This window comes from Patagioenas fasciata, chromosome 5 (genome assembly GCF_037038585.1).
Source record: "Patagioenas fasciata isolate bPatFas1 chromosome 5, bPatFas1.hap1, whole genome shotgun sequence".
In the NCBI taxonomy this organism is placed as follows: Eukaryota; Metazoa; Chordata; class Aves; order Columbiformes; family Columbidae; genus Patagioenas; species Patagioenas fasciata.
In genome coordinates, this window is record NC_092524.1 from 44,445,247 (window position 1) to 44,467,581 (window position 22,335).

Genomic DNA, 22,335 nt, shown 5'->3' on the forward strand with positions numbered 1-22,335 from the left:
GCGGTTGGGCGGCGGGGCCGCCCCCGGGGGGCGGGCTCGGGGCAGCGGTGGGCTGCGGCGCCCTGCCCAGCCCAGCCCTGCCCACGTTGCCCTGAGGTTGAAATGCAGAAGTCAAGGCTCTTTCGCCGGGAAGTAGATTTTCTTGTAGTCTTTTTTCTCTCACGTCCTTGCTACCTACGCGGTGGAAACCAGAGAGCTGCGGGGGCTAGTGCAGCCAGGAGCGCAGGAGCCTGGCAGCCCATCTCCGGCATAGGTCCCCGTTTGGGATTTAGGGCAGTCCCAGAGGTGTCCTGCTCAGAGGAATGGGTAAGTGGCTGGGAGCTGCATGAGGGTTCAAGTGCTGTCAAGTGAGGGGGAGCACCCGTGTGCTGTCATGTGCCGCTGCCGCAGCTCCCTTATTGACTTTGCTCGTGTTCCTACAAGTTGTAAGAACACGTTAAGGGTCAGGAGGAGGGAAGAGAGAGAAGCTAATGACTACTAGGTTTATTATTAATGTTATTAGGCGAGTGCGAGGCAGGATCCCAGCCGAGTGGATGGTTGGAGCCTGTGGCACGTTGTATATTATTTCTGACACAGATCTTAGCAGTTAACATTTTAGCACGTTTGTTTTACAGCCTGGAGTAATTGTGCTGTTAAGCGAGAGGCGCTAACAGCACCAGAAACGGTCTTTAAAAAGTTAGTCGCGACTCAAAAGCACCGCGTTGCCTCTCCCAAGATGTAAAAGAATTTCCTCAACTACTTTTCCTTCCTCCCCCTCCCCCACGTCTCCGAAAATGTTTTTATTTTCTTTTTCTTTTCTTCATGTTACTTCTTCCTGTGGCAATAAAACTGACTTGTCTGTTGGGCGATCTCGTTTTTCATTTCTGGAATGTGATTTTTTGGAATACGCTTGATGAAGGTTTGGCGAGCTCCGACATTTGTTGCCACGTTTGTTTTTATTTTTAAATTTTTTTTATTTCTCTATTTCTTTTGTTTTCTTTAATACTTCTTTTTCATAAAAAAAAAAAAATTTTTTTAATTGTGTTTTCAATTTCGGGGACATACTACTATTATAAAGAAGCGTGCGTGGAGTGGCCGGAGGGTCCCCGAACTGTGACATCTGCCTTGTGATGAGGATCAGTTCAGACGCCCCCTTCTGAGCCATTCACAGTGCCCGACAGGTGTGTTTGTGTGTTTACTTGCAGAACCTGCCTTTGGGGAAGTGAACCAGCTCGGGGGGGTGTTTGTCAACGGGAGACCCCTGCCCAATGCCATCAGGCTGCGGATTGTGGAACTGGCGCAACTGGGTATCAGGCCGTGTGACATCAGCCGGCAGCTCCGCGTTTCCCACGGCTGTGTCAGCAAAATCCTGGCTCGCTACAACGAGACTGGCTCCATCCTACCGGGGGCTATCGGAGGTAGTAAGCCTCGGGTCACCACCCCCACGGTGGTAAAACATATCCGGACCTACAAACAAAGGGATCCGGGCATCTTCGCCTGGGAGATCCGGGATCGCCTGCTGGCCGATGGCGTGTGTGACAAGTACAATGTGCCGTCGGTCAGCTCCATCAGCCGCATCCTCCGGAACAAAATCGGGAACCTGTCCCAGCAGAGCCACTACGAGTCCTACAAGCAGCACCAGCCGCCCCCACAGCCTACTCTGCCCTACAACCACATCTACTCCTATCCCAGCCCCATCGCTGCTGCAGGAGCCAAGGTGCCAACCCCTCCCGGGGTGCCAGCGATCCCCAGCACCATGGCCATGCCTAGGACGTGGCCGTCCTCCCACTCGGTGACGGACATCCTGGGGATCCGCTCCATCACAGACCAAGGTGAGGAGGGGGACCCGGGGCCGCAGCGGCAGCCAGGCAGAATCGGGGCATTTCGGTCTCCTGCTCCTGGGCTCCTTTCACGCCGAGAGTCGGAAGGCTGTTTCGTGGTTTGCCTCGGGAAACCTTTCGCGCTTCCCTAGTCCAAGCCGGGCACTGAATTTACCGGAGGATGCCAGGACGCGGGCAGATCGGAGGTCCCGGGATGGGCTGCAGGCTGACGAGCGAACTGTACAATATCGGCCGTCACGGATGATCTTATGACCCGAGACGTGGCGACCACGGCGGGAGGGAACGGCCCGGGGTGCTCTGGCCCCAGGGTGCGCTCAGCCCCGGCCCCGCGGCCGTGCCTGTCCCGGCCGGCGCTCGCTGCGGCCCTCCAGTCACAGGCGCCGCCTTGGCGTTACCGAGAAGTCCTTTTTCTCTAGTTTTCGCAATCAGGCCAAATTTGCTCCGGCAGGAAGTTCAAATGTCACCTAATTGCTTTCATTCTGATGCTGTATTTTCCTCCGAAGCGGTGGTCCAGGAAAACCAAACCTCCAAGATCTGCTATTTTTCTTTCTTCCACCTTTCTTTTTCTCCTCCTGGAAACTGCGTCGCGCCTCCCAGTCACTCGCTACGCTTTGCCGCAAAGAAAGGGACATATTTTCCATTTCAGTCTCTGGCAGTGAGTTAACAGTGAATGTGGTTAAAACAACAGTCTAAAATAACCTTCGCCTACAGCGATCTCTATGTCCCACTCTCCTCTCTCGATTAGCGGAGGTGGGGGGGGGGGGAGGGTGGGCTGTGATTTCTTGTTTTCATTGGGTTTTAACAGCAACAATCCGGTTCCATCAGCACTTCAAATGCAAATTAGTCCTTTAGGCATTGCAAAAAAAGTCTTTTTCTTTTCTTAAAAATATGATTTTTTAAAGCAATACGCAAGCACACGTAAGTATGTTTCATTTATATTAATAAATACAAAAACGTCTAAGTTTTTGTCCTTCACTCTCTACTTCAAACTATCTTCAGACCACACTGGCACGAATAAACGTGTTTCTGAATCGACTTTAACAAATACATCCTTGGCAATCTCTGCTCTGCGCTGGGGAGAGGTAGTGTTGTCAGGGAACAATAACAAGAACGAGAATATTACAATCAAATGAGAATCTGAGGATTTTTTTAGTGAGTTCTTCTTTTATTAACACCACATTGCCAGGCAGGCCGACCTTTGAAGGTACTGCTGAGTGCCTCGGTGTCTGCCTGGTCTCCCTCGGACCTCGGAGCTGCACACATCTTTCGGCGATGTAAAAATCTCTCCCCTCCCCTTCCCAGCAGAGAGCCAGGGCTGCTGAGTGGCCGATGCCGCAGATGGGGGCTGCTCGCCCTTGATTTATAGGATAAACTGACCTTGCTGACACGGAAAGGAAGCCCCTATTCATGGGAAAGTGTGAGATCAGCAGAAAAGGACGCTCGCCGAGAGAGCTCAATTTCTTAAGACAACTTCGGATTTGTGCCGTTCCCCAGCCTCGGCGAGGGGCCGAGCGAAGTGGTATCGTGAGGATCCCCACTCTCACAGCGGCTCCGGCGGGACCCGCAGCCCCGCAGGCTCCGATGCGTTCGGGCTCGGGGGAGCCATTCTCTCCCGGGATCCCCAGCGGGGCCAGGGGAATTCACTCGCCTGAAAAACAAACAGCCCGGTATTCCCGTGCCATGGCTGATGCACGTGTAACGGACAGGACTTCTTTCCTTTTCTGCTCTTTCTTCTTCCTCCCGATTTTATTGTAATTTTTTTTTTTGGTCCCAAACTTGTGTGAAGCCTGATTAATTTGCAGCCTTGTCGACGTTATTTCTAACAGAGAGTATCGTTTGTCCTCAGACCCTCACACACAGGCGAGGCGATTCCTGTAAACCCCCTTTAGGAGAACCCAGGGGATAAGTGTCAAGGGGGGCAGCTCCGTCCTGCCGGGAGGGGCAAGTCTGTCCTGGCAGTGCAGGGACGCGGGAACCAGAGGGAGCCGATTCCCTTTTGCGCCCCCCGCCCCCGAATCACCCTCTCCAGGGGCTCCCGGGAGGCTCAGCGAGGTGTTGCGGGCGAGGGACATGTTTCCCCATAGCTCTGCCTCACAGTTCGCGTCCCATGGAGAGAGGGAGCCGTCTCCGGTCCGGAACAAATTGATCTGCATCTCGGCCCCTGCCTCTAACCCACTCTTTCCCCCTGTCTCCCAGCAGTGAGCGAAACCTCGCCTTACCCCAACCCCAAGGTGGAGGAATGGAGCAGCCTGGGCAGAAACAGCTTCCCCTCCCCCTCCCAGCACGCCGTGAACGGGCTGGAGAAGAGCTCCCTGGAGCAAGAGGCCAAGTACAGTCAGGTAAAGAGGGAATGAGGGGAGGGCAGTGATGCACAGAGACCCTGAGCTCGGCCTCGGGTTTCTGGCCGTTGCCCAGTGCTGTCGTTCTTGGTTTCGAGCCGGTGTCGGCCTGCCCTCGGTTTTGGTTTACAAGCGAGTCCGCCAAGAAGGGCGACATCGGGAAAGACCCTGTCTCTCTCCTCCGCTCCTCTCCTCTCCCCAATCCCTCCCTCCACACAGCCGCCGCAGCCCCCAGCCCGCCTTTCTCCTGGCCGAGGGGCTCTAGGCTGGCGGAGGGCCGGTGGGGTCCGTGTCCCGCCCGCCTCGGGCTCACGGCGCTGCCCCCGCCGCCGCGGCACAGCCCGCTCAGCAGACACCCGAGAATCGCCGCGCACCGGCCCCTGCCGGCTGCCCGCCCGCCGAGCCGCCCTGCGACCAGACCCCGCCGCGCCGCACACAGGGGCTCTGCCTGGCCCCGGACCGTGTGAGCGAGTACGTCCCACTGTCGTACTTATAGCCCCGTTTTATCCTGCCCGCAGCGTGCTCTGTAGGCAGGGGAATAATTTGAAAATGAAGTGTAATTGCTTCCTACATTAAGCATTTCTAAATGCTTAAGTAGACTGCGAATTTCCTACGTTTTAATTACAACACAATATAACTATTACTTAATAAATCTCTGTCTAAATCTTTGTACTTGCTAGTCAAATCCCATGCCCGGAGAAAAGCTATAAAAGACTCAACTCTTACTAGTTGGGAAGTCACAGGTTTTGAAAACTTTTTTTTTTTTTTTTCTGTGCGATGGAAACATCTCAAAATGTATCACAGATTTCTCAGATATACTGACTTTCCTGCCCTTCATTTGTTATGTTTATAACAAAGAAGAGGAAAAAACGTGATCTCTGTTCAGCGTGTTCCCGAAGACAGAGGTTTTGAACATAGTTTTCGAGTTCTGTGTCTGGTTTTGGATTCCATGTCGAGGAGACTTTTCTAGCTTGTGTTTGGTGCTGAGCCAGACTGTTTCAAATTCAAGATATGGGGCACAAACTGTGGGAATGCTTGCAAAAAGGTGAACGAGGCGGGGTGGGAAATGTCATAGGCCCCAAAGGTGAACAACTTCATTTCATATATTGTCTTACAAAAAATATACCACCCTTAATGCCATCCTATTTGTTTTGTGTTACGTTTCTCTATTAGCCATTATTATTCTGTTCTTTTCACATTACAAATGATATGCACTGTAGTATTGCCATGACTGTACTGTTAAAGATGGAAGTAGATTTAGATTTAGAGTTAATATTCATCCTTCCACAATTTTCTTTAAAAACAAACCAAATGAAGTGTTAGCAGTCTTATTAAAAATTACGGAAATAGCTTGTCATTATTTTGTTAAAAGCAGCCATGCCATGGCTGCATTATTTTAGGTTCCAGATTGGGCCTTCTGCAGAGTATTCTGCCGAAATATTCATAGGACCTGGTCTGTAGGCTATAAACAATTGCCTTTGCTGGAGTCTCATTTACCTCAAAAGATGTGTTGAGAAACAATGTTATGTAAATCCGGTTATTCTCAATGATGATGTTGGAAACAAAGTTTTATATTTTTTCACTCTTTCAGTATGAATGCTTTCATCTTCGTAAGGTATCAATGTTCTAATGTCAATAACAATCTTACTTTAAAGTTTTGTTCAACCTGAAAGATCACCTGATAAATGTAATTTAAACATATTTGCTATTTAAAAATGGAGAAAAATGCTTTTAATAAAATGCAATTCATTTATCAAACTACATTGTCCAGAGAGTTTAAAAGGGCAGAAAAGCTAAAAAGTATCTGTCCAAAAGGTAATTTTCAGAACTCTGTTCACTAAGAGAAGACACAGAGGAGATTCCTCCTCCTTCCCCATAATAATATGGGTAAATGGAATTTGGCTTTGGAAAGTTCTAATGTATAGACCAGTCTATTCATGTAGTATTCAGACTTGCTTACCAGAGAATTCATTCACCTGTACATTATTTTGCTTTATCTATCACAATTTTACTACCTTGCTAATGTAGAATAAATTCAGAGAAAATTCATGTCAAATAAGGACATGAAAATGTGATTTTTTGCAGTTTTCGCAACTTTTTTTTCTGGCCAACAGATTTGTTCCAACCAGATGCAAAATGATTTTTTGAACTGAATTCTTGTTGCATGTAGCACTGACTTATTAACTGTCTGTTCTCTGAAGCACAATGGGTCTGGGGTGATGGTCTGTGACAGTAAAGGCTCCGATGCTCTTAGATCTTTACATAGTGTCTTGCAATGTGTATGGCTTTGGGTGTAAATAGATGATCAGGGGACAGGAGAGAATACTGGTTCTTTTGTACAGATCTAGCAAAAGAGTATCTGGAATGGTGGAAAATGGGGAAGCCACAGTCATAATTTATGTATCAGAAGGACCACGGTGAAGTAGGCTCTGTCTTTGGACTTCGGGGTAAATGCTGTTTTCCTCATCTCCTTTGGGCAAAGCTCATTTCAAAAGCTGGGTCTTAAGAAGGTAGACAGCAGATTTTCCCCTGAGAAGTCACTGTTCTGTAATATTCCGATTTTACGTCTCTATTAGCAAAGTCAGCAGTGCCCGCAAGAGGAGTAGAGCAGCAGGGAACCAAGTGTGCGTGTTTCACTTAAGCTTTCCAATTACACAACAGGAGCAGAAGGAATGTGCTCTGAAGCACATTAGCAAAGGATTTTGTGTGAGTACTAGGGAATATTGATGTTTCCAACAAATGTCAGTTATGCATTTAGAGCATCAGCAACATTTAAGACACAGATTCACCTGTCCACGGCTTGCAAATAGCTCCGGAGTCAATAGGCGAGTGAAGGGCTTGTTGCCCAGGCTTTATTCATGGCAGGTAATATTCTGCTTCTCAAGAAATCCCCTGGAAAACTCCCTCTGTATGAAAAAGACCAGAAAAAACAGAGCCCGAAGAACAAAGAGTTCTGTACTTTCAAACTATATTTATTTGACCCCTCCATTGAAATGTTATACCTGTGTTTTAACACATGGGATCCTGTAGGCTTTTTTCAGGTGAAACTCTTATAGAGCTTTCAGACTAGTCAGCCGGCAGCCAAGGCTGATCTCTTCAGTGGCTTCGAATGGCTTCATTTCACCTCTGGCCCCACACATCAGTGGGAATTTGGACTGGGTAAGGACTTCACAAAACAGGCAGGAACACTGCAGATTTTTGCCTCAGCAACACATAGTCACATTAATTTAATGTGAAATGGAACCTTTGCACGCAGAACATTTTTTATTTTAAGTATTTCAAATTTCTTAGTATCTCTGGGGTCTTTATTTGCAATGCTGTTTAGTATTTGGATTTGAGGAGTGGAAAGCTCCACCTGGCAGACTGTGATTCTGTACCAGATGTTCCCTGGGAAATCACAGAGATGCCTTGTCTAGTTTCTATTAATTTTTTATTACCTGATGTCTCAAGTTGTTGTTTATACATAAATAATTGCATTATATTTTCCCAGTACATCATAGTCACACATATGTCATACAACTTTGCAAACAGAGCGACTATGAATCAGAGAAACTGAAAGGGAAAATAGATTTTTCTGAGAGCTTGACAGTTTTTGGTCATAAAAATTTCACACAGAATTCAGTTGCATGTCAGTATTTATACCGAGAGGCACATTTAGTGTAGTAATGGGGGGGAATGGTTTCTACAGATAATTATATGTTATTAATACAAAGGATGAATATTCTGAGTATTTTATCCATTATGCATCTTATACTGACAGCTGCATTAGAAAAAAAAATAGCTGGAATCACTGAAATACCAACCCATTTGTACCCTGCATTTGAAATGAAAACATTTAATAAATATGTATCATATTTAAAATGCAGTTTTCAGTCATCTTATGCTTATGACTTTCTGGACTAACATCATGGATGTACAAACTGAAAAAAAATTGTGCTCTGTGTTCACACATGTATGAGAATGCAGAAGATCTGACACATGTCTGCACTATTTGTTGGGAGGCAAATAGTCCTGTAAATATTTTTTTTTTTTTCTTTCAGAATTATTTGCTGCATGCATTGCAGGAAGCAGGTGTGCACATTGCCAAAGGGAGCTGATGTTCATTAACAGGAAAAAGCTTGTAACTGGGGGGGGGTCTAAGAGCAAGCAGTTACTGCAAGCTCACTCCTGGAAAGGGTACATTATTTGGAGGCCTGATCCCAAACCTATCAGAGATACTGGGAACACTCCTCCTGATTCAGAGAGTCTTGCAAACATGGTTTGAGTGAAATCTTGCTCTGATGTATTGGGCAGACCTCAAAGTATCAAGCGCTTCACCCAGTGTCTCAGCAGAACTTCAGCAGGTGTTAGTGGCTTGACTTTTTGACTTTGCTGTGGTAGCGACTCCCTGTCCTTCTGTTGATTCTGATTAAGGGTCGTGAGCTCCATGTGCTTACAACACACAAAGGAAAGTCTCTATTTTAGGGCAAGTGATTACAAATAATTGTGGGTGCAATTCTGGACAATTATTTGCACAGAGAATATAGGCAATGTAAACATTTAGTTCCTCATCTTTGATTGTAGATGAACAATGAACTGTATATCAGGTGGCTAAAGCATCTTTTAATTGTTTTTATCTGCAGTCCTTAGAACCCACAACATACAGTAACTTCTTTGAGAATAAGATGAAAATGTAACCTTAAATGTTATGGTCAATTACATCACCCTCTTGTACAGATTCTTTATTGAAAAAATTAATTGGCAGATTACTTATTTGTCACTTTATATTCCAAATCAGGATTCAGGCAGTTGGATTCATGCTATGGGTCTGTGCAGAATTAATCGATGATTAAGGTCCAGACTTCCTGCTCCTCACTCCCACCTGGGGAGGGGGTTTAGGGATTGAGGAGAGGTGCTTATTGGTTTTCTTGCCATAGTACCTAGCAGAATTGTTAGCAGAGTGCCTGTCTGGTGCAGAGATTCAGACCTTGGCTTGGAGACTGTTTGGTTCTGTGTCACTCTCATTAGGATCTCCAGATCAGTGTCTGTTATTAAAATACTGTCATTAAGAAGGCTTGCTCGAGGTCTAGGCATCCATGTCATTGCATGTTGTGGGTGAGGGGCATGAGCTGATCCCACTACATGCACCCGATTCCTTCCCAGGTGATCTGGATGGCACCCCATTCGAACCCCATTTGTGAGACCTGCCTCTTACTGGCCACCTGCTTCCACGGCCAAAACACAGTGCCCTGCCCACCAACCCACATGGCTTCAGGGCATTCCACCCGGATGAAACTAATAAAGAAAGTCAGAGAGGTGAGTGAATGGTCTAATGACACTCAAACTGCACTTGGAGCACCCTCTGCTCAAAGGGTCCCAGCCCACCAGGAGCTCTGCTGCGACCAGCAGGACCATGGATGGAAAAGAAAGAGTGGTGGGATATACCATTCACAGCCAAGGAGCAGAGTGCCAGGGGCAGGGGGATTAGATAGGACTTGAACTGTTCAGTGCTCTGCTGCTTGTAGTAGAGCGGGAAGCAGATAAAGATTGTGCGGTGTGTTTGAATTTGTCTGTTGTGGCAATTTATCAGCTCTTAGGAATTGTCTACATACCTAGTCATAATGATGGTCATTCAATAATCAAGGGGCTGTGATTTCACCCTCATTAACTTACCAGCTTCCTAGTAATTGCCTCTGCATCATCAGAAGTTTGTTAGACAAAGGGCACCAGTGTTTAGGCTCTCCCTGAAGAGGACAAAGTGGGGAATCTACCAGTTTGACCCCACCTTTGTCCAGCTTCTAGCCATTAGAATCCCTTTCATGTTGCTGTGTCCTTAAAGTCTACTTCTTCCAACCTCAGTTTCATTTAAATAACACCATATTGAAATTGCAATCTATTATTAAAGATATACAGAGGGCATTTTTCTTTGAACGTTTTGCTAATACATTATAGTTTTAACCATCAGCATAGAAAGAACAAATGTTTATTCCTTTTGGTGTATTTGCTTGTTTAATGTCCATGGGTGCCCTGCCCAACTTCAGATTTTGCCAGAATACCAAGATGGAATTATTGTGCAAATCTGTTCTAAAACTGTGGGAATCTGTTATTAGCTCCTACTCAAGGGAGTTTGCTTATATGACATGTGGGTTTGTCTTTTTTTTTTTTTCTGAACTTTCGTTTTCTTCTTGTAAGCACAGTATATCTGTCTAAGGGAGGGTCAAACTGTGTCTTTGTCATCAAAATTAAGCTTTGTGCTCACAGCAAACAGAATTTGTTTTCACTCCACTTTGAGATAGTTCAGTTCCGAGGCTTGGTAAATAATAGAATATATCCCAAGGTCCAGCACCTTCACTGGAAAGGCAGTGACTCCCATTTATATAATTCTTCCTAAACTGGAATATGAATGGGAAGCAACGATTCAGTGAATGTACAGACCTTGCACAATAATCTGTGTTTGGAAGACATTTTAGGTAGACATATTAGCATGTGCCATATGTGGTAGATCTCACGTCACTGTGAAAACCATCTAAACCCATCCCTCTTCTGAAGCAGCGTTAGAAACCCTTGCTCTCTCCTTTTCCCTTGGAGTGCACTTTGGTTTTACAACCACCTCTGTCCGCCTTGACTCCATCATGCCTTTTTCTCTTACCTCTTTTCCTCCGTTGTTTTTGTAGTGGATTCCTCAGTCTCTGAGAAAAAGTTTTTTGTTTTTACTTTTGTTTCTGCTATAGTTTGTTTTGGAAAAGATATAAAATGCCCCTGGCCCCCTTAGGAAAGCATCAGTGGTGGTGTTTAAATTCAAACTACTATTACTGTTTCCAAGACCCGGTTTTTATTTCCCTGAAGAGGCCGAGATTTAAAATTTGATAAGAAAATACAATTAAGAGTGATCTTGATGCATGTCGCAACTGTAGTTAAAACACTCAATTGATATTATCTGAATTCTGTATTATTCAGTGCAGCTGGGGATGCCTGTAAGTAAAGGAAACAACTCTAAGTTAATAAAAAAGCACACTAAATGCAGGGAATGAGATTTGTTCGTTATTAAGGAAGTGGTGTGATTTTCTCATGCACTATGTTATAATGCATTGAATTCAGCAACAGGAGAAATAGCTATAAAGAAAATGTCATATTTGTAAGAGACACCATATAGGATTGGATAACTAATTACGTTTGGAATCTTAAAGCACTGAAGCACGCAAATAATTCTGTTTTAATTGTGACTTCGACTAAAACACCAACATTGTTTTGTACAGCTTACAGTGAAAGAGAAATACTGTAATTCCCCATTCTTGAAAGGTCTCTCTCCATTTTTCAAAGCTCAATCTTCTGGGAATCAACCCAGCTCAGCTGTGCAGCAGACTGACTGTAAAGCCCTTGTGTTATTTTAAAAGTGCCTCAATACCAACGTATTACCGCTCTCCAGTCTTTCTTGAAAATAGGCGTATGTTTCAAAGTAATACCCTACCTAGAAAATGTTCCGCCTTCTGCTCATGTTTTTTGGATGTCAAATTTATTTAATGACAATGTCCTCACTTTTCAAAATCTGCCCTGTTCTCTTGCAGTGAAATAAATAGAAAATGTAAGTGGGACTATATTCAGTAAGAGAAGTTTATTCAACTAAGAATATGGATATATGGTCTAATATGAGCTGTGAAAAGATTTTTACAATAAATTTTTCCAACATTATAAAAAGACAGGAAACCCTGGTTTGCAGGGTTATCTCTGACTAGCTTATTCACATTCACCATGCCATCTTAGAAATTTTATTACATTTGTCTTAAAAAGATTTTTAAAAAGTGTTATCATAAACTGGATAAATTGGCACACTTAAATGTAGGTAACCCTGACTTACCTATGTAGGCACGTTAATTTTAATGAGACACTGATCTGAAAGGGAGTTTGTAGGACCATGTAATTTTTCCCATTGATGCTGTGGCACCGACTAGCAGCTTCAGAATTTAGCTCTGATTTAGTTAACTACAAAATATTATTTAAGGTCACACATTTTAAAACCTTAAAAGAAACATAGGTGTATTACTTACAACTTTAGGTAATACCATTTTCCTAAATGAGATTTCCATTACAGGCGTGCTGCTGCTGTTTCACTTGGAAAATTTGTTTACTCTTCCCTTGGGATCCCATATGTTGGTTTGATTTATAAATCTTACTTAACCTCCAATTAAAATGGGAGATTTAGCATGTTTGCTTCCTTTATGTTTGGAGTTTGTGTTTGATTGCTCCTAGTCTTGTTGCCATAACCTTTTTGACTCATTATGTGCATGTCACTAAGAACGTAAGATATCCTCTGGGTTTTTAAGGTAATTTGTTCTTCTGATTGAAGGACTAGATATACAGCTCTGCTCCCTGCTATGGTTTTGCCTTTCTATGGAAAAAATGACTTCTCCAGTAGCTACTTTGTGATTACGTTTTCAGGACGTTCAGAAAAGTTTCAGTGTTTCTAGAAATTGTTTAATTTTTTCATTTTGAAAAATGGGCAGCGAGAGAGTGTCTGTCTGCAGAGCTACAGTAGCGTCCCTGTAGCTAAAGCTACTGCCAGCACTCCACTTGGCTGGGGAGCTGCTGCTTTGCATCAGATGGTTGTGACGCCTCTGCGGATTTGTTTTGTTTGCTCTCAGGGGAAGGCTCCATGCTGGAGGATCAAGGCAATGCGCTGAGCTTGCTGATCCAAGGACAGGAAGGCTTCATTCCATCCAAGTCAGTGTTAGAATTGAGAAACACAAATGAAACACCAACCTTATTCAGCAGAGGTGTGTTCCCCAAGTCTTGATGCAGGCTAAATTGCTGAATCCAGCAGGGGATTTTGGGCTGAGTCAGTGTCCAGGCTCATTAGGGCTGCTGAATTAGGTAACTTGAGCTTGAAGCCCATGTTGTTTCTCCAGAAACGCTTTTTTTTTTTTTCCATAGACATCTAGAATACTTATGCAAAACATACACTCTTAGTCTATGCAATAAATTATCTATGTATAAAACATTGTAACAATTACATTACAATGGGCAAGTGATTCAAATAATTGGAAATAATAACTTTAAAACAAGAAGAATCATTTACATTCTTTTGGAAACTTACTTTAGAGTCAGACTGTAAAACTGAGGTGGCATTCACCTGTGACGTCAAATCTGTCTTGTTTGTATTCATGTAAATCTGAAATGAGATAATTCACACTCTTGCTATTAGTGACAACTAACATAAACGCAGGTCTGTGATTTTAGAATGCTATGACTCTGGGTCATTTTCTAAAACATTAAGAAGGCACATGGGAATGGATCACAGGAGGTGGCCTAATTTGGATACAGAGACAACACACGTCAAGCAAGCAAAAAGCAGAGAAGAAAAAGTAGAGAAGGTGATGAAACAAAACAAAATAAATATATAAATTACAATATAGAATTTGGATTTATACCATGATGTCTGAAAGTGGAAAGTATCTTGTGTGCTTCTCTGGTATTAACAAGACCAAGGCAGAAAAAAAAAGATGCAGGTAGTTCATCTGATGTGGATTGATTGGAAAATTTGTCTGGAAAGCTTGTGTCCTGTCTCTCCTTACAATGCAGAAGAAAGGGACTGAAGCTGTATGACACATTATATCAGCATAATCTTCATCACAGAAATGAAGGGGTGTGTGTGGGTTATCTTGGGTTTGGAGAGGAGCTGTTCTGACTTTTAGGACCCCAAACAGCTAGTGGAAATTACTTGTTTCAAAGACAATCCCACAGAAGCTTGGTTCTAGGGTTGCTTCTCATTAGCCCACGCCCTGTGTGTCACAGATCCCAAGCAATCTGAAAACAATGACAACAAAAGTAATCTCTAGTTAGTACTGTATCTAAAATGTCTAAAACTGAAAATTCCCTCAATTAAAACTACTGAACCCATCTCCTTCGGTGGTGAAAATATATGCAGTTCATTTGTTTCAGTAGCATCATTTATTGTGACCTAAAGCAAGATTTTATGCCTATTTTGGTTTTCAATTCTGTCCTGGATATTCCTTTCACTGGCACTGGTGCCTATCGACAGTAACTCAGCAGAGAGGCACCAGACCCAACTTGGGATACTGACCCAGTGACTTTTGTTTTGCAGGTATGTTTGTGAGAAAATGTTTGGCTGAATTTGCAAATCGGTGGGAGGTTGTGTTCTAGGTTTAGAACAAAGCTTTAAAATTTGGAAATATTATTCCATCAGTTGTCTCAAAGCATTGATAGAAGCACTAATTCAGAGTAAATATTTCTCTTCTTGTAGAAGTTGTACAGTAGGCGCTTTCAAACAGGAACCCTTATCATTTGCAGACCAGAGGTTCTTGTTCAGTTAGAACTACATGTTTGTTTGTTTGTTTTAAAAAATTAGATTTCCCTTGAAAAGCAATGGTTTAAATTAAGAAAAAAAATATTTATAAAACTTAAAAACCAGGTTCAAGAAGCTCTGCACTTAAAACAAGTTCTAAGGGTTTTGAAAATCCATAAACACCACAGGGTTCTTGCTCTTGTAATTATGAATGTTTAGATTTTGGTGTTCATTTCCTCTGATTTAAATACTGCAGGATGAATTATTCATCCAGTATATACAGGGTCATGGAACTTAATCTCCTCCATTTATTTTAAGTGAATGTCATGTTTGTAAAAAGTGCCAGATTGACAGACTAGATTCAACCCTTCTGATAACCTCCATATTGTACCTAAAGCTGTTCAGAAGTAAAAACTCTTGTGGTTAAAATTATTGGGTCAAGTCCTTCACTGGTGAAAGTCACAGATGAAAAGAAGTGGGTTTTTTTTTGTTTGTTTTTTTGTTTAGTAACATAATTTTAAATCACATAAGGTGAGGTTTTTTCTACCCCCTCAGCTTTAAAATTGGGGCAGATTAGACCTCTAGCTGCTTTGTGAGCATGGTTCAAACCTTTCCTGAAGCAGTCATGCGTTGTGCTGGGACAGTCCCTAGCCATCCCAGTGTTGCCTTCTTAGCTGAAGGCATCTGCTGGCATCCACATCATAATGGTTTTGAGCAGTAAAGCTTTGTGGCACTGGAACTAAAATGGGAATGATTCATTTATTCAGCGACAATAGTTTTCCAGCTTTGCTGGCCTCTGACAGGTCCAAACTGGTGGTCTCTACACAACTATCTCCACACCCTGCCCTCAGTAGTTAGGGTAAGGTCTTTCTCACATTAAAACCAGTAGACACTATAAAAACATTAGTTATTTCAGTTGCAACTTACCTGAAGCTACGGGGTAGGGGGATAAACGGGTTGTTCTGTCTGTTATAAATCAGGATAGGCATTCTTTCAAATAAAGCTTCTGAAAAGACTGTAAAAATTTTAGTTAAGTCCCATCTGTTTTGTGAATAGCAACCCAAGTAGCAACTTCATTGTAATTTGGTAAAAATCTAGGGCTTCTCCAACGATTGTAATTCAGAGACTTGCATTTTACTTTGTGCCATAAGACCATACCAAGGAAGGCCACACAATGATAAATAGAAGTAGGGGAACATATATGTGATTGGATTAAATATTAATCAATAATGTCTGAGTTAATGTGAGCTGCTCAGGAGCTCAGGTTTGCCCTGAATCATGCAAAGAGATCAGTTTCTGGTCCGTGAGAAGTCCTTGGCAGCTTTATCTGTAGGAGCTGCAGGAGATCAGGACATGGGCTCAAGAGTCAGTGGACCAACAAAGAGGTGGCTCGTTGGCACTTTGCCTGGCACAGATCTAGCCTGTGCCCACTAGCACAGGGCCAGCCACTGTCCCAGGGTGGGGTCAGGCAGGGCACAGCCCAGGCACCCTGCCCAAAAGGCTGTGTGGATGAGGCCACTCTGTTTCTTGCAGAAGAGAGGTGAGCCATAGGGCTGGGTATCACATGACACTGCTCATCCTCAGGGCCGAAGAACTGGCTGTGGTCTAACTTATTTACTTGTACAGACACAGTCATCAGCTCCAGGGACATTGTTTGCTTGGACATCGCATTGGACATACATAGCAGGAAGACATTTTTTGAGGACCAAAAGTTGCCTTTCTCTGCTCATATACTCTTCACCTCTGATGGTGGGGTGGAGAGAGGCGCTTGGCAAAGTGATTGCTTCAAACAGTATTTTGCCTTGGTACAATGCAGCACTATGCACAGCTTTGAAAGATGCATTTACAGTCTTATTCTTCCTTGGATGAGATGTTGTTATAGCATCTGCCTTTTCAAAAAGAATTTTAAAAGGAAGTGCCAGTGGCTGAAGAGCATCCTACAGCATGGCAGTCTGTACAGCATATGGGAAGCATTTTCTCTTCTTCTTTGTGGCAAACAAGGACTCTCTTTTCCCAGAGCCACACATGGTAGAGGGGAGCAAGTGACAACACAGGAGGCTGGAGGGACATATGCCTCCTCTGCAGCCTAGGAGGGATCCTTTCAAAACCACAGTCCAGGCTTCATGGGACATGAGGAATCCTACTTAAAATGGGTCTTCAAGGCACATCCTTGATTCTGCTTGGTACCAGCCTGCTTGGAAGTGAGCCAGCCTGGAGGAGCAGGGTGGCCTCACAGAGTCCAAAATCACTCTTCTGAGCCTCAGAGGCTGTAGGTTTGGCTGCCCTGTGCTGCCACAGCAGCTATGAGACTCTTCAGGGACTTGCTCCAAGTCTTTTCCCCTCCCAGCATCCTTTCAGGTTTTCTGTAATTCTCTGTGCAGGATCCCTTTGGGTTGTGGCTCTTGATGTCTCAGTGTTACAGCCTGGCTCTAATGGATCTACTGCCTCTGTGAAAAGCTTTTTGCTGTTGTTAGGAAAAAAAAAGGAGAGGTGCTCTTTTCTTGTTTCACATTCTTCTGAAAAGAACTTTGCGCACTGGAAGAGGCTGGGAGCTTAGAGAACAGCAGCTTCTTAGGATCTCTCACGCTCTTTACTTTCCATTAAATTCAGTGAAATAATTTTCCATGTGATTCAAGAAGTGTACTTATTTACAGTGCATTATTAGAAGGTTTGTATTAATCAGTATTGTTGTGAACACTGATATTTAGCTGAGGGTAAAGTGTAATTCTGTGACACAGTAGGGGACATGTAATTGGAGTTGAAGGTTAGGTCACATATTTAGATCTTCAAAAGAATGGGCAAGTTCAGCTTCAACAAAGTGTTTATGGATTTGGAATGACAATTAGGTTGCTGCTGCAGCTGTATGTTTTGTACTAATTAATATATCTATTGGAGATTTGTGGCTAGGATCCTGTCACTGCCTCCTGCTGTTTTAGATTGCCATCCATGTTTATATTGACTCCAGGAGGATTACTACTTGGTTTCTCTAGTGGCAGTGAGAGGATGGCCCAGCCAGCAGAACTATGAGTTACACTCATGAGTCTGAGACCAGACCAGTGTTGATTATTGAGGTAAATACTGGAAAGTTAGGCAGTTGCACTCCAGACAGGAACTGAACAAGTGAAATGTTAACATCATGTGAAGTTTTAGGAGAAATCATAGTCTGTTTCATTTCTTAACTCTGCACTATTCAGGTTATGTCCAGTTCTACCAAATGATTAAAAATGCCAGATGCTACTTGATTTGCTGAATTGATACCTGTTCTTTCATAGTCAGATAGGAAATATTTCTGTGAAAAAATACCATCCCAAATCCTAAAACATAAACACTACACACATCAAAACTTAAGCAAGACAAAAATCTTGGTTTGTAACTGTTCTACTGAAGAAGCATTTGCAGGGTGTGAAATAAACTACCAAACACTTTTTATTTAAATAAGGAGTCATTCATTGTGAAATCCTACTCTGGCAGACTGAAGGACTCTCCCTTCTCTATTTAAATAGAAACCTTTCTACCCAGCCTATGGAAGGACCTAGGAAAATAGCTCACAGGAAAGTACCCAGCCCTGCAATTCTTTTGTGCACAGAAGCTCTATTGAAACCAGGAGAAGCTGTGAGCAAAGAACATTTGCAAGTTTATATCCCAAGTACCTAGAAAACAGATTTTTAAAAGACATCATCAGTAATTATAATACTCTAGTTCTGAGTCATGCTCTGAGTAAACAGTTACCAAAGAGTTTAAGATGTTCACACCCCCAGTCGCTTGTTACCTCTGCTCCAGGGAGTATTTCTTTGTGATCCATGCCCGTGCCTGCCCACAGCATCTCAGGGCTGAGCCTACCCTCTTTCGAGGCTGGGGTAGGCGAGGTGCTGGGATGGGTCTATCTGTCACTGATATGGTGGCGGTCACTACACACCCAGCTTAAACTGCCACAGCACTACCTGACAGGGCCCAGCCACAATGGCCAACATCCTATGCAAAATTTGGGAAAGATGGGTAAATATTGCAGCCCACCTGCTCCAACCCATAGGACTTACTGTGAAGAGGATGAAGGTGTTCACTGAGAAAGAGATGGGACAAACTCATCACAAATACCTCCAGCAGTATCTCTCAAGTGTAATGATTAGATGCAACCAAGGGCTTAATGAGTCCTTGAGAAACAGCTTGCTGGAAGAACGGAAGTCATACCGAGGGGTCTTGGTGGTTCCTGCTCTGCTTTCAGTGTGTGTTGTGTAAACATCTGCTTCTGGTCCCTGTCTGGGACAGGCTTCTGGGTGAGATGCGTGGGGCTGTTGTGGGGTAGCTGGTCTTAAAAAACAAAGAACAAGGGGCCACTGCACTCCTGAAATCCAAGGGAGTGGTTATCGGTGGCTCTCTCAGTGTCCCCACTGGCCTCGGTTCTTGTACAAAGCCCCAGCAGCATCTGAGGGCAGCTTCTTTTAAGGCAGATCTACTGTGTCTTACCCTCTTAGAAACCTTTTTCCCTTTCCTTTCAGGCACCCAATGGCCTCCCTGCTGTCGGCAGTTTTGTGTCAGCACCAGCCATGCCTCCCTATGCCACACCAGCCCAAGTGTCACCTTACATGACGTACAGCGCTGCACCGTCTGGCTACATGGCCAGCCACGGCTGGCAACATGCTGGAGGCACCCCACTGTCCCCTCACAGCTGCGACATCCCAGCCTCGCTGGCGTTCAAGGGCATGCAGACGGCCAGGGAGGGCAGCCACTCGGTCACAGCCTCCACTCTCTGATGCAGGAGCTGGCCCAGGACCAACAGGAGCAAGCTGGCTGGTCGTCCCCTGAACCTGGCTCATGGACCAATCTCTTTGTGCCACTGATACCTGGCATTTCTCCTCATGACTTCTGTCCTGTAAGGCTTTTGGGATTTAAAGAGCTGAAGACAACATCAGAAACTGAGAAGTGTGGTGTTGCGCTCTTTAAGTAAAGACCTTGCATCCCTCAAAGGGCTCATGGAGCCTTGTCGCACGCTCTCCTGGTCAAACCACATGTATTTATTCTTAATCATGACAGACTTTCTAAATGTGCAATTGTTATTAAGATTTGTGTAAAAATCAATAAAGAAAAATCACCACAGAAAATTCTGCTATGCCTCACATCAGCAAACGTGGCTAAATAGGAGCAGTTTGCCCATTGCCTAGAGAATAACCCTTTCATCCATGAGGTTATACAATACACTATTAAGATATCACTTTTGGTTGTTTTGTTGGGTTTTGTTAATCAAATATAGAACCAAGGTAATAGGTGGCTCTCAGATTCTCTGGCATGTTGCCATCATCAGACAGTAGTAATACCTTTGTGTTTTTATCCATTTGTAAATATAGGCTTTTGGCAGCATTTGTTCTCACTTTCCAGCTCATTTATTTCTTTCTTTTTTTTTTTTTTTTAGGTTAAAAAGGTGGCTTTCTAGCTATTTTCTGTGACTTTGTGTGGTGAGTTCATAGCCTCAGGTGATGAGGTTTAGGTACATTTTTTTCATGTTTCTGTGCCTACAGCGGGGACTTTGACATCTCATGCAATACAGTTATGTCTTCAGCAGAAGACTCAAAGGCAGAAATTCAGCCAAATAAATCTCCCCAGCTATATTCAGCCTCCCAGATTAATGAAAAACCATATTTGTGTCAAGTGTGCAAACAGAAATGCAAACTGAAAACTATGGAGGAAACTGCCATTAGTGTGCAATTTGTGCAGAGATGCTTACAAAACCATGTCAGTTGACAAACCCACTGAGAAACAGAATAACCCACTGAGAAACAGAATTGTACCATCATTGTTGGCTCCTTTGTGTCCAGCATTTTCAACCCCAAGACTACATTGTAATTTTTTAAAGAAGTTGTCTTTAGTTTCTGCTTTAACAATTGTGAAAATATGGCTTTTGGTAAAGCTTACATTGTTGTTCTGAAACTGTTTTTTCCCTTATAGGTGTACTGGTGGTGGTGCTACAAACACAGATATCATTTAATATTAACAAGTTCCCTTTCCACATTTCTGTATCCAGTGGCAAGTAATCTGTGCCAGTTATTTTGCTTTAAACTTTAATCCCAAGAGACCTAATGTTCTGATCTTTGAAAATTTACCTGCTTTCCTTGGGCAATAATAAAGTTCCAACTGTTATTCCAGAATGCTTTCTACACACTGTAGGTATGTTCAGCATATGAACGTAGAAAAAAAAAATTGCGGCTAGTGTGACATTTCATATCCTTCATAGAATATTAATATATTGTGTATTTTTAGAAATGTTGTGCAATAACCAGAGATAGTTAAAGCAGAGGAGAAAAATTAATTCTTCAAATATTTATCTATCTGCATGAAACATCCGTTCAGTGGGAAGGTAAAATATAGTCCCTTATAAAAATACAGTTGTCTCTTTGTGGATTTCCAGCTTTCATCACTGAGACAGCTGTGGGTAAATTTCCATAACAATCTAAGTAACCAGTATATATGTTATGTACAGTACATTCAGTGAAATATAGATGGACTCAACTGACTGCTGCCACCTTTGCTTTTTGCATTAAAAATTGTAATGGAACTGTATTGTTATAAAGAACACAGGTATAATACTATGGCCCTAAGGAAAGATCTGATCCTGTATTCTTCAGCCTCAAAGGCATTTGACAGTTGTTTAGCTTTAAAGAGATGCTGAAACCCTTGTTATTCAGAATACTTTTTAAAGAATGTTTCTTTGAAACCACTAAAGTTAAGGTGCACACAAGTGCATTTCCATTCTGTCACACTGTTAGTGACATGATGGACATTATTCTGCCTTTATGCAGTTGTAGCTGAGATAAGATGACCCTGAACACTATGAAAAAAGAAATATTTTTAATTCTAGACTAGCTCTTCACTAAAAATAAAATGCAGAAAAAAACCAGAAAAAGATCATAAGTCAATAAATGATTAAGCTGGCAAGAGGATTTTAGCTTTCAACCTAATTGTTTTACTGGATTATAGAATTATTAAGTTACCTATACAGCAAAAGGAAATCAAAGAAAAAAAATAAAAAGAAAAAAAAGAAAAGGAACCTTCCACAGCACAGCTTTTTGAGCCTCAAGAATTCGCAAGCCTGTAATAAAGTGTGCCTGTGTTAAAAGTTTTCAAAATTTTCCTGAGCAACCAGAGGTTATTTCTGGAATAAAAGTAATCCTTTCTGACATTCCCATGAGGTATTAGTGTGTTTTGGGAGATACTTAGAGAGACAGATGCTTAGCTTTTATCAGTTGTCTGCATTATCTTGTCTTCAGTTAAATCAGGGTAATTTATAAAGCAAGGACAAGACATGATGTTAATTATACCTCATGAGGGAATACATCATCATGAGCCATTGTTTTGTGTGCGTTTAGGTATAGCTCTTCATGTATCCCTCTGCTGTGTGTAACACCTTACTCCATGTGGAGAGCCATGGGGCTGTCTGCAGAGCATATTGTTCAGAGTGAGCAAAGGCACCTGACCTTGGCTCTTGGTGAACTGCCTGCCATGGATTGTTTTGGAGTGAATTTCATAATTGTTTTAAAAATGTAAACCTACGATGCAGAATATTAGAATACTCCTTTGCCCAAGGATTTTTTTTTCTCTGCTTATACTTATGGGTAAACTGAAAAACACCAGATGTTACATTATTAGCCACAGAACTTAAAGCCACTTTACAATAAACGAAGGAGAAAAAGGGAATGGTCTTTTTTTTTTTTTTTTTTTTAATAGTAGATGAGTATCAACTGCTGCTGCCAGGTACAGAGATATAAGTCTGGAGTGAAGCCACTAAGGTGAATGGATTAATTTGGGAAATATGCAGTATATGTGAGTGCAGAATTTAAGATTTAATTCTGAAAAGCCTACACTCCATTCCCAGAGCGTAAAATGTTTACAAAGAAATCAGTGAAGC

At 43.0% G+C, this 22,335-nt stretch overlaps 1 protein-coding gene and 1 long non-coding RNA gene across 2 annotated transcripts; one reads left to right on the forward strand and one right to left on the reverse strand.

Moving 5' to 3' along the window:
• The first annotated feature begins 121 nt into the window (after nucleotides 1-121).
• PAX9 (paired box 9) lies at nucleotides 122-21,056 on the forward strand. The gene is made up of 5 exons (XM_071809403.1): nucleotides 122-306; nucleotides 1,185-1,811; nucleotides 4,020-4,159; nucleotides 9,302-9,454; nucleotides 18,935-21,056. Exons 1-5 carry the CDS (start codon nucleotides 303-305, stop codon nucleotides 19,187-19,189), a joined length of 1,179 nt encoding a protein of 392 aa, XP_071665504.1. The 5' UTR covers nucleotides 122-302; the 3' UTR covers nucleotides 19,190-21,056.
• On the reverse strand, nucleotides 10,722-19,233 carry LOC139828111 (uncharacterized). Its single transcript, XR_011739385.1, has 3 exons — nucleotides 13,230-19,233; nucleotides 12,896-13,078; nucleotides 10,722-11,110 (listed from the first exon to the last, which is right to left on the reverse strand). It is a non-coding gene; the product is annotated as an uncharacterized lncRNA (long non-coding RNA).
• Nucleotides 21,057-22,335: the final 1,279 nt, after the last annotated feature.

Coding starts and splice junctions, on each gene's coding strand:
- PAX9 (XM_071809403.1), top strand. Junction 1,812..4,019: donor CCGCTCCATCACAGACCAAG/GTGAGGAGGGGG, acceptor GTCTCCCAGCAG/TGAGCGAAACCTCGCCTTAC. Junction 4,160..9,301: donor AAGAGGCCAAGTACAGTCAG/GTAAAGAGGGAA, acceptor ATTCCTTCCCAG/GTGATCTGGATGGCACCCCA.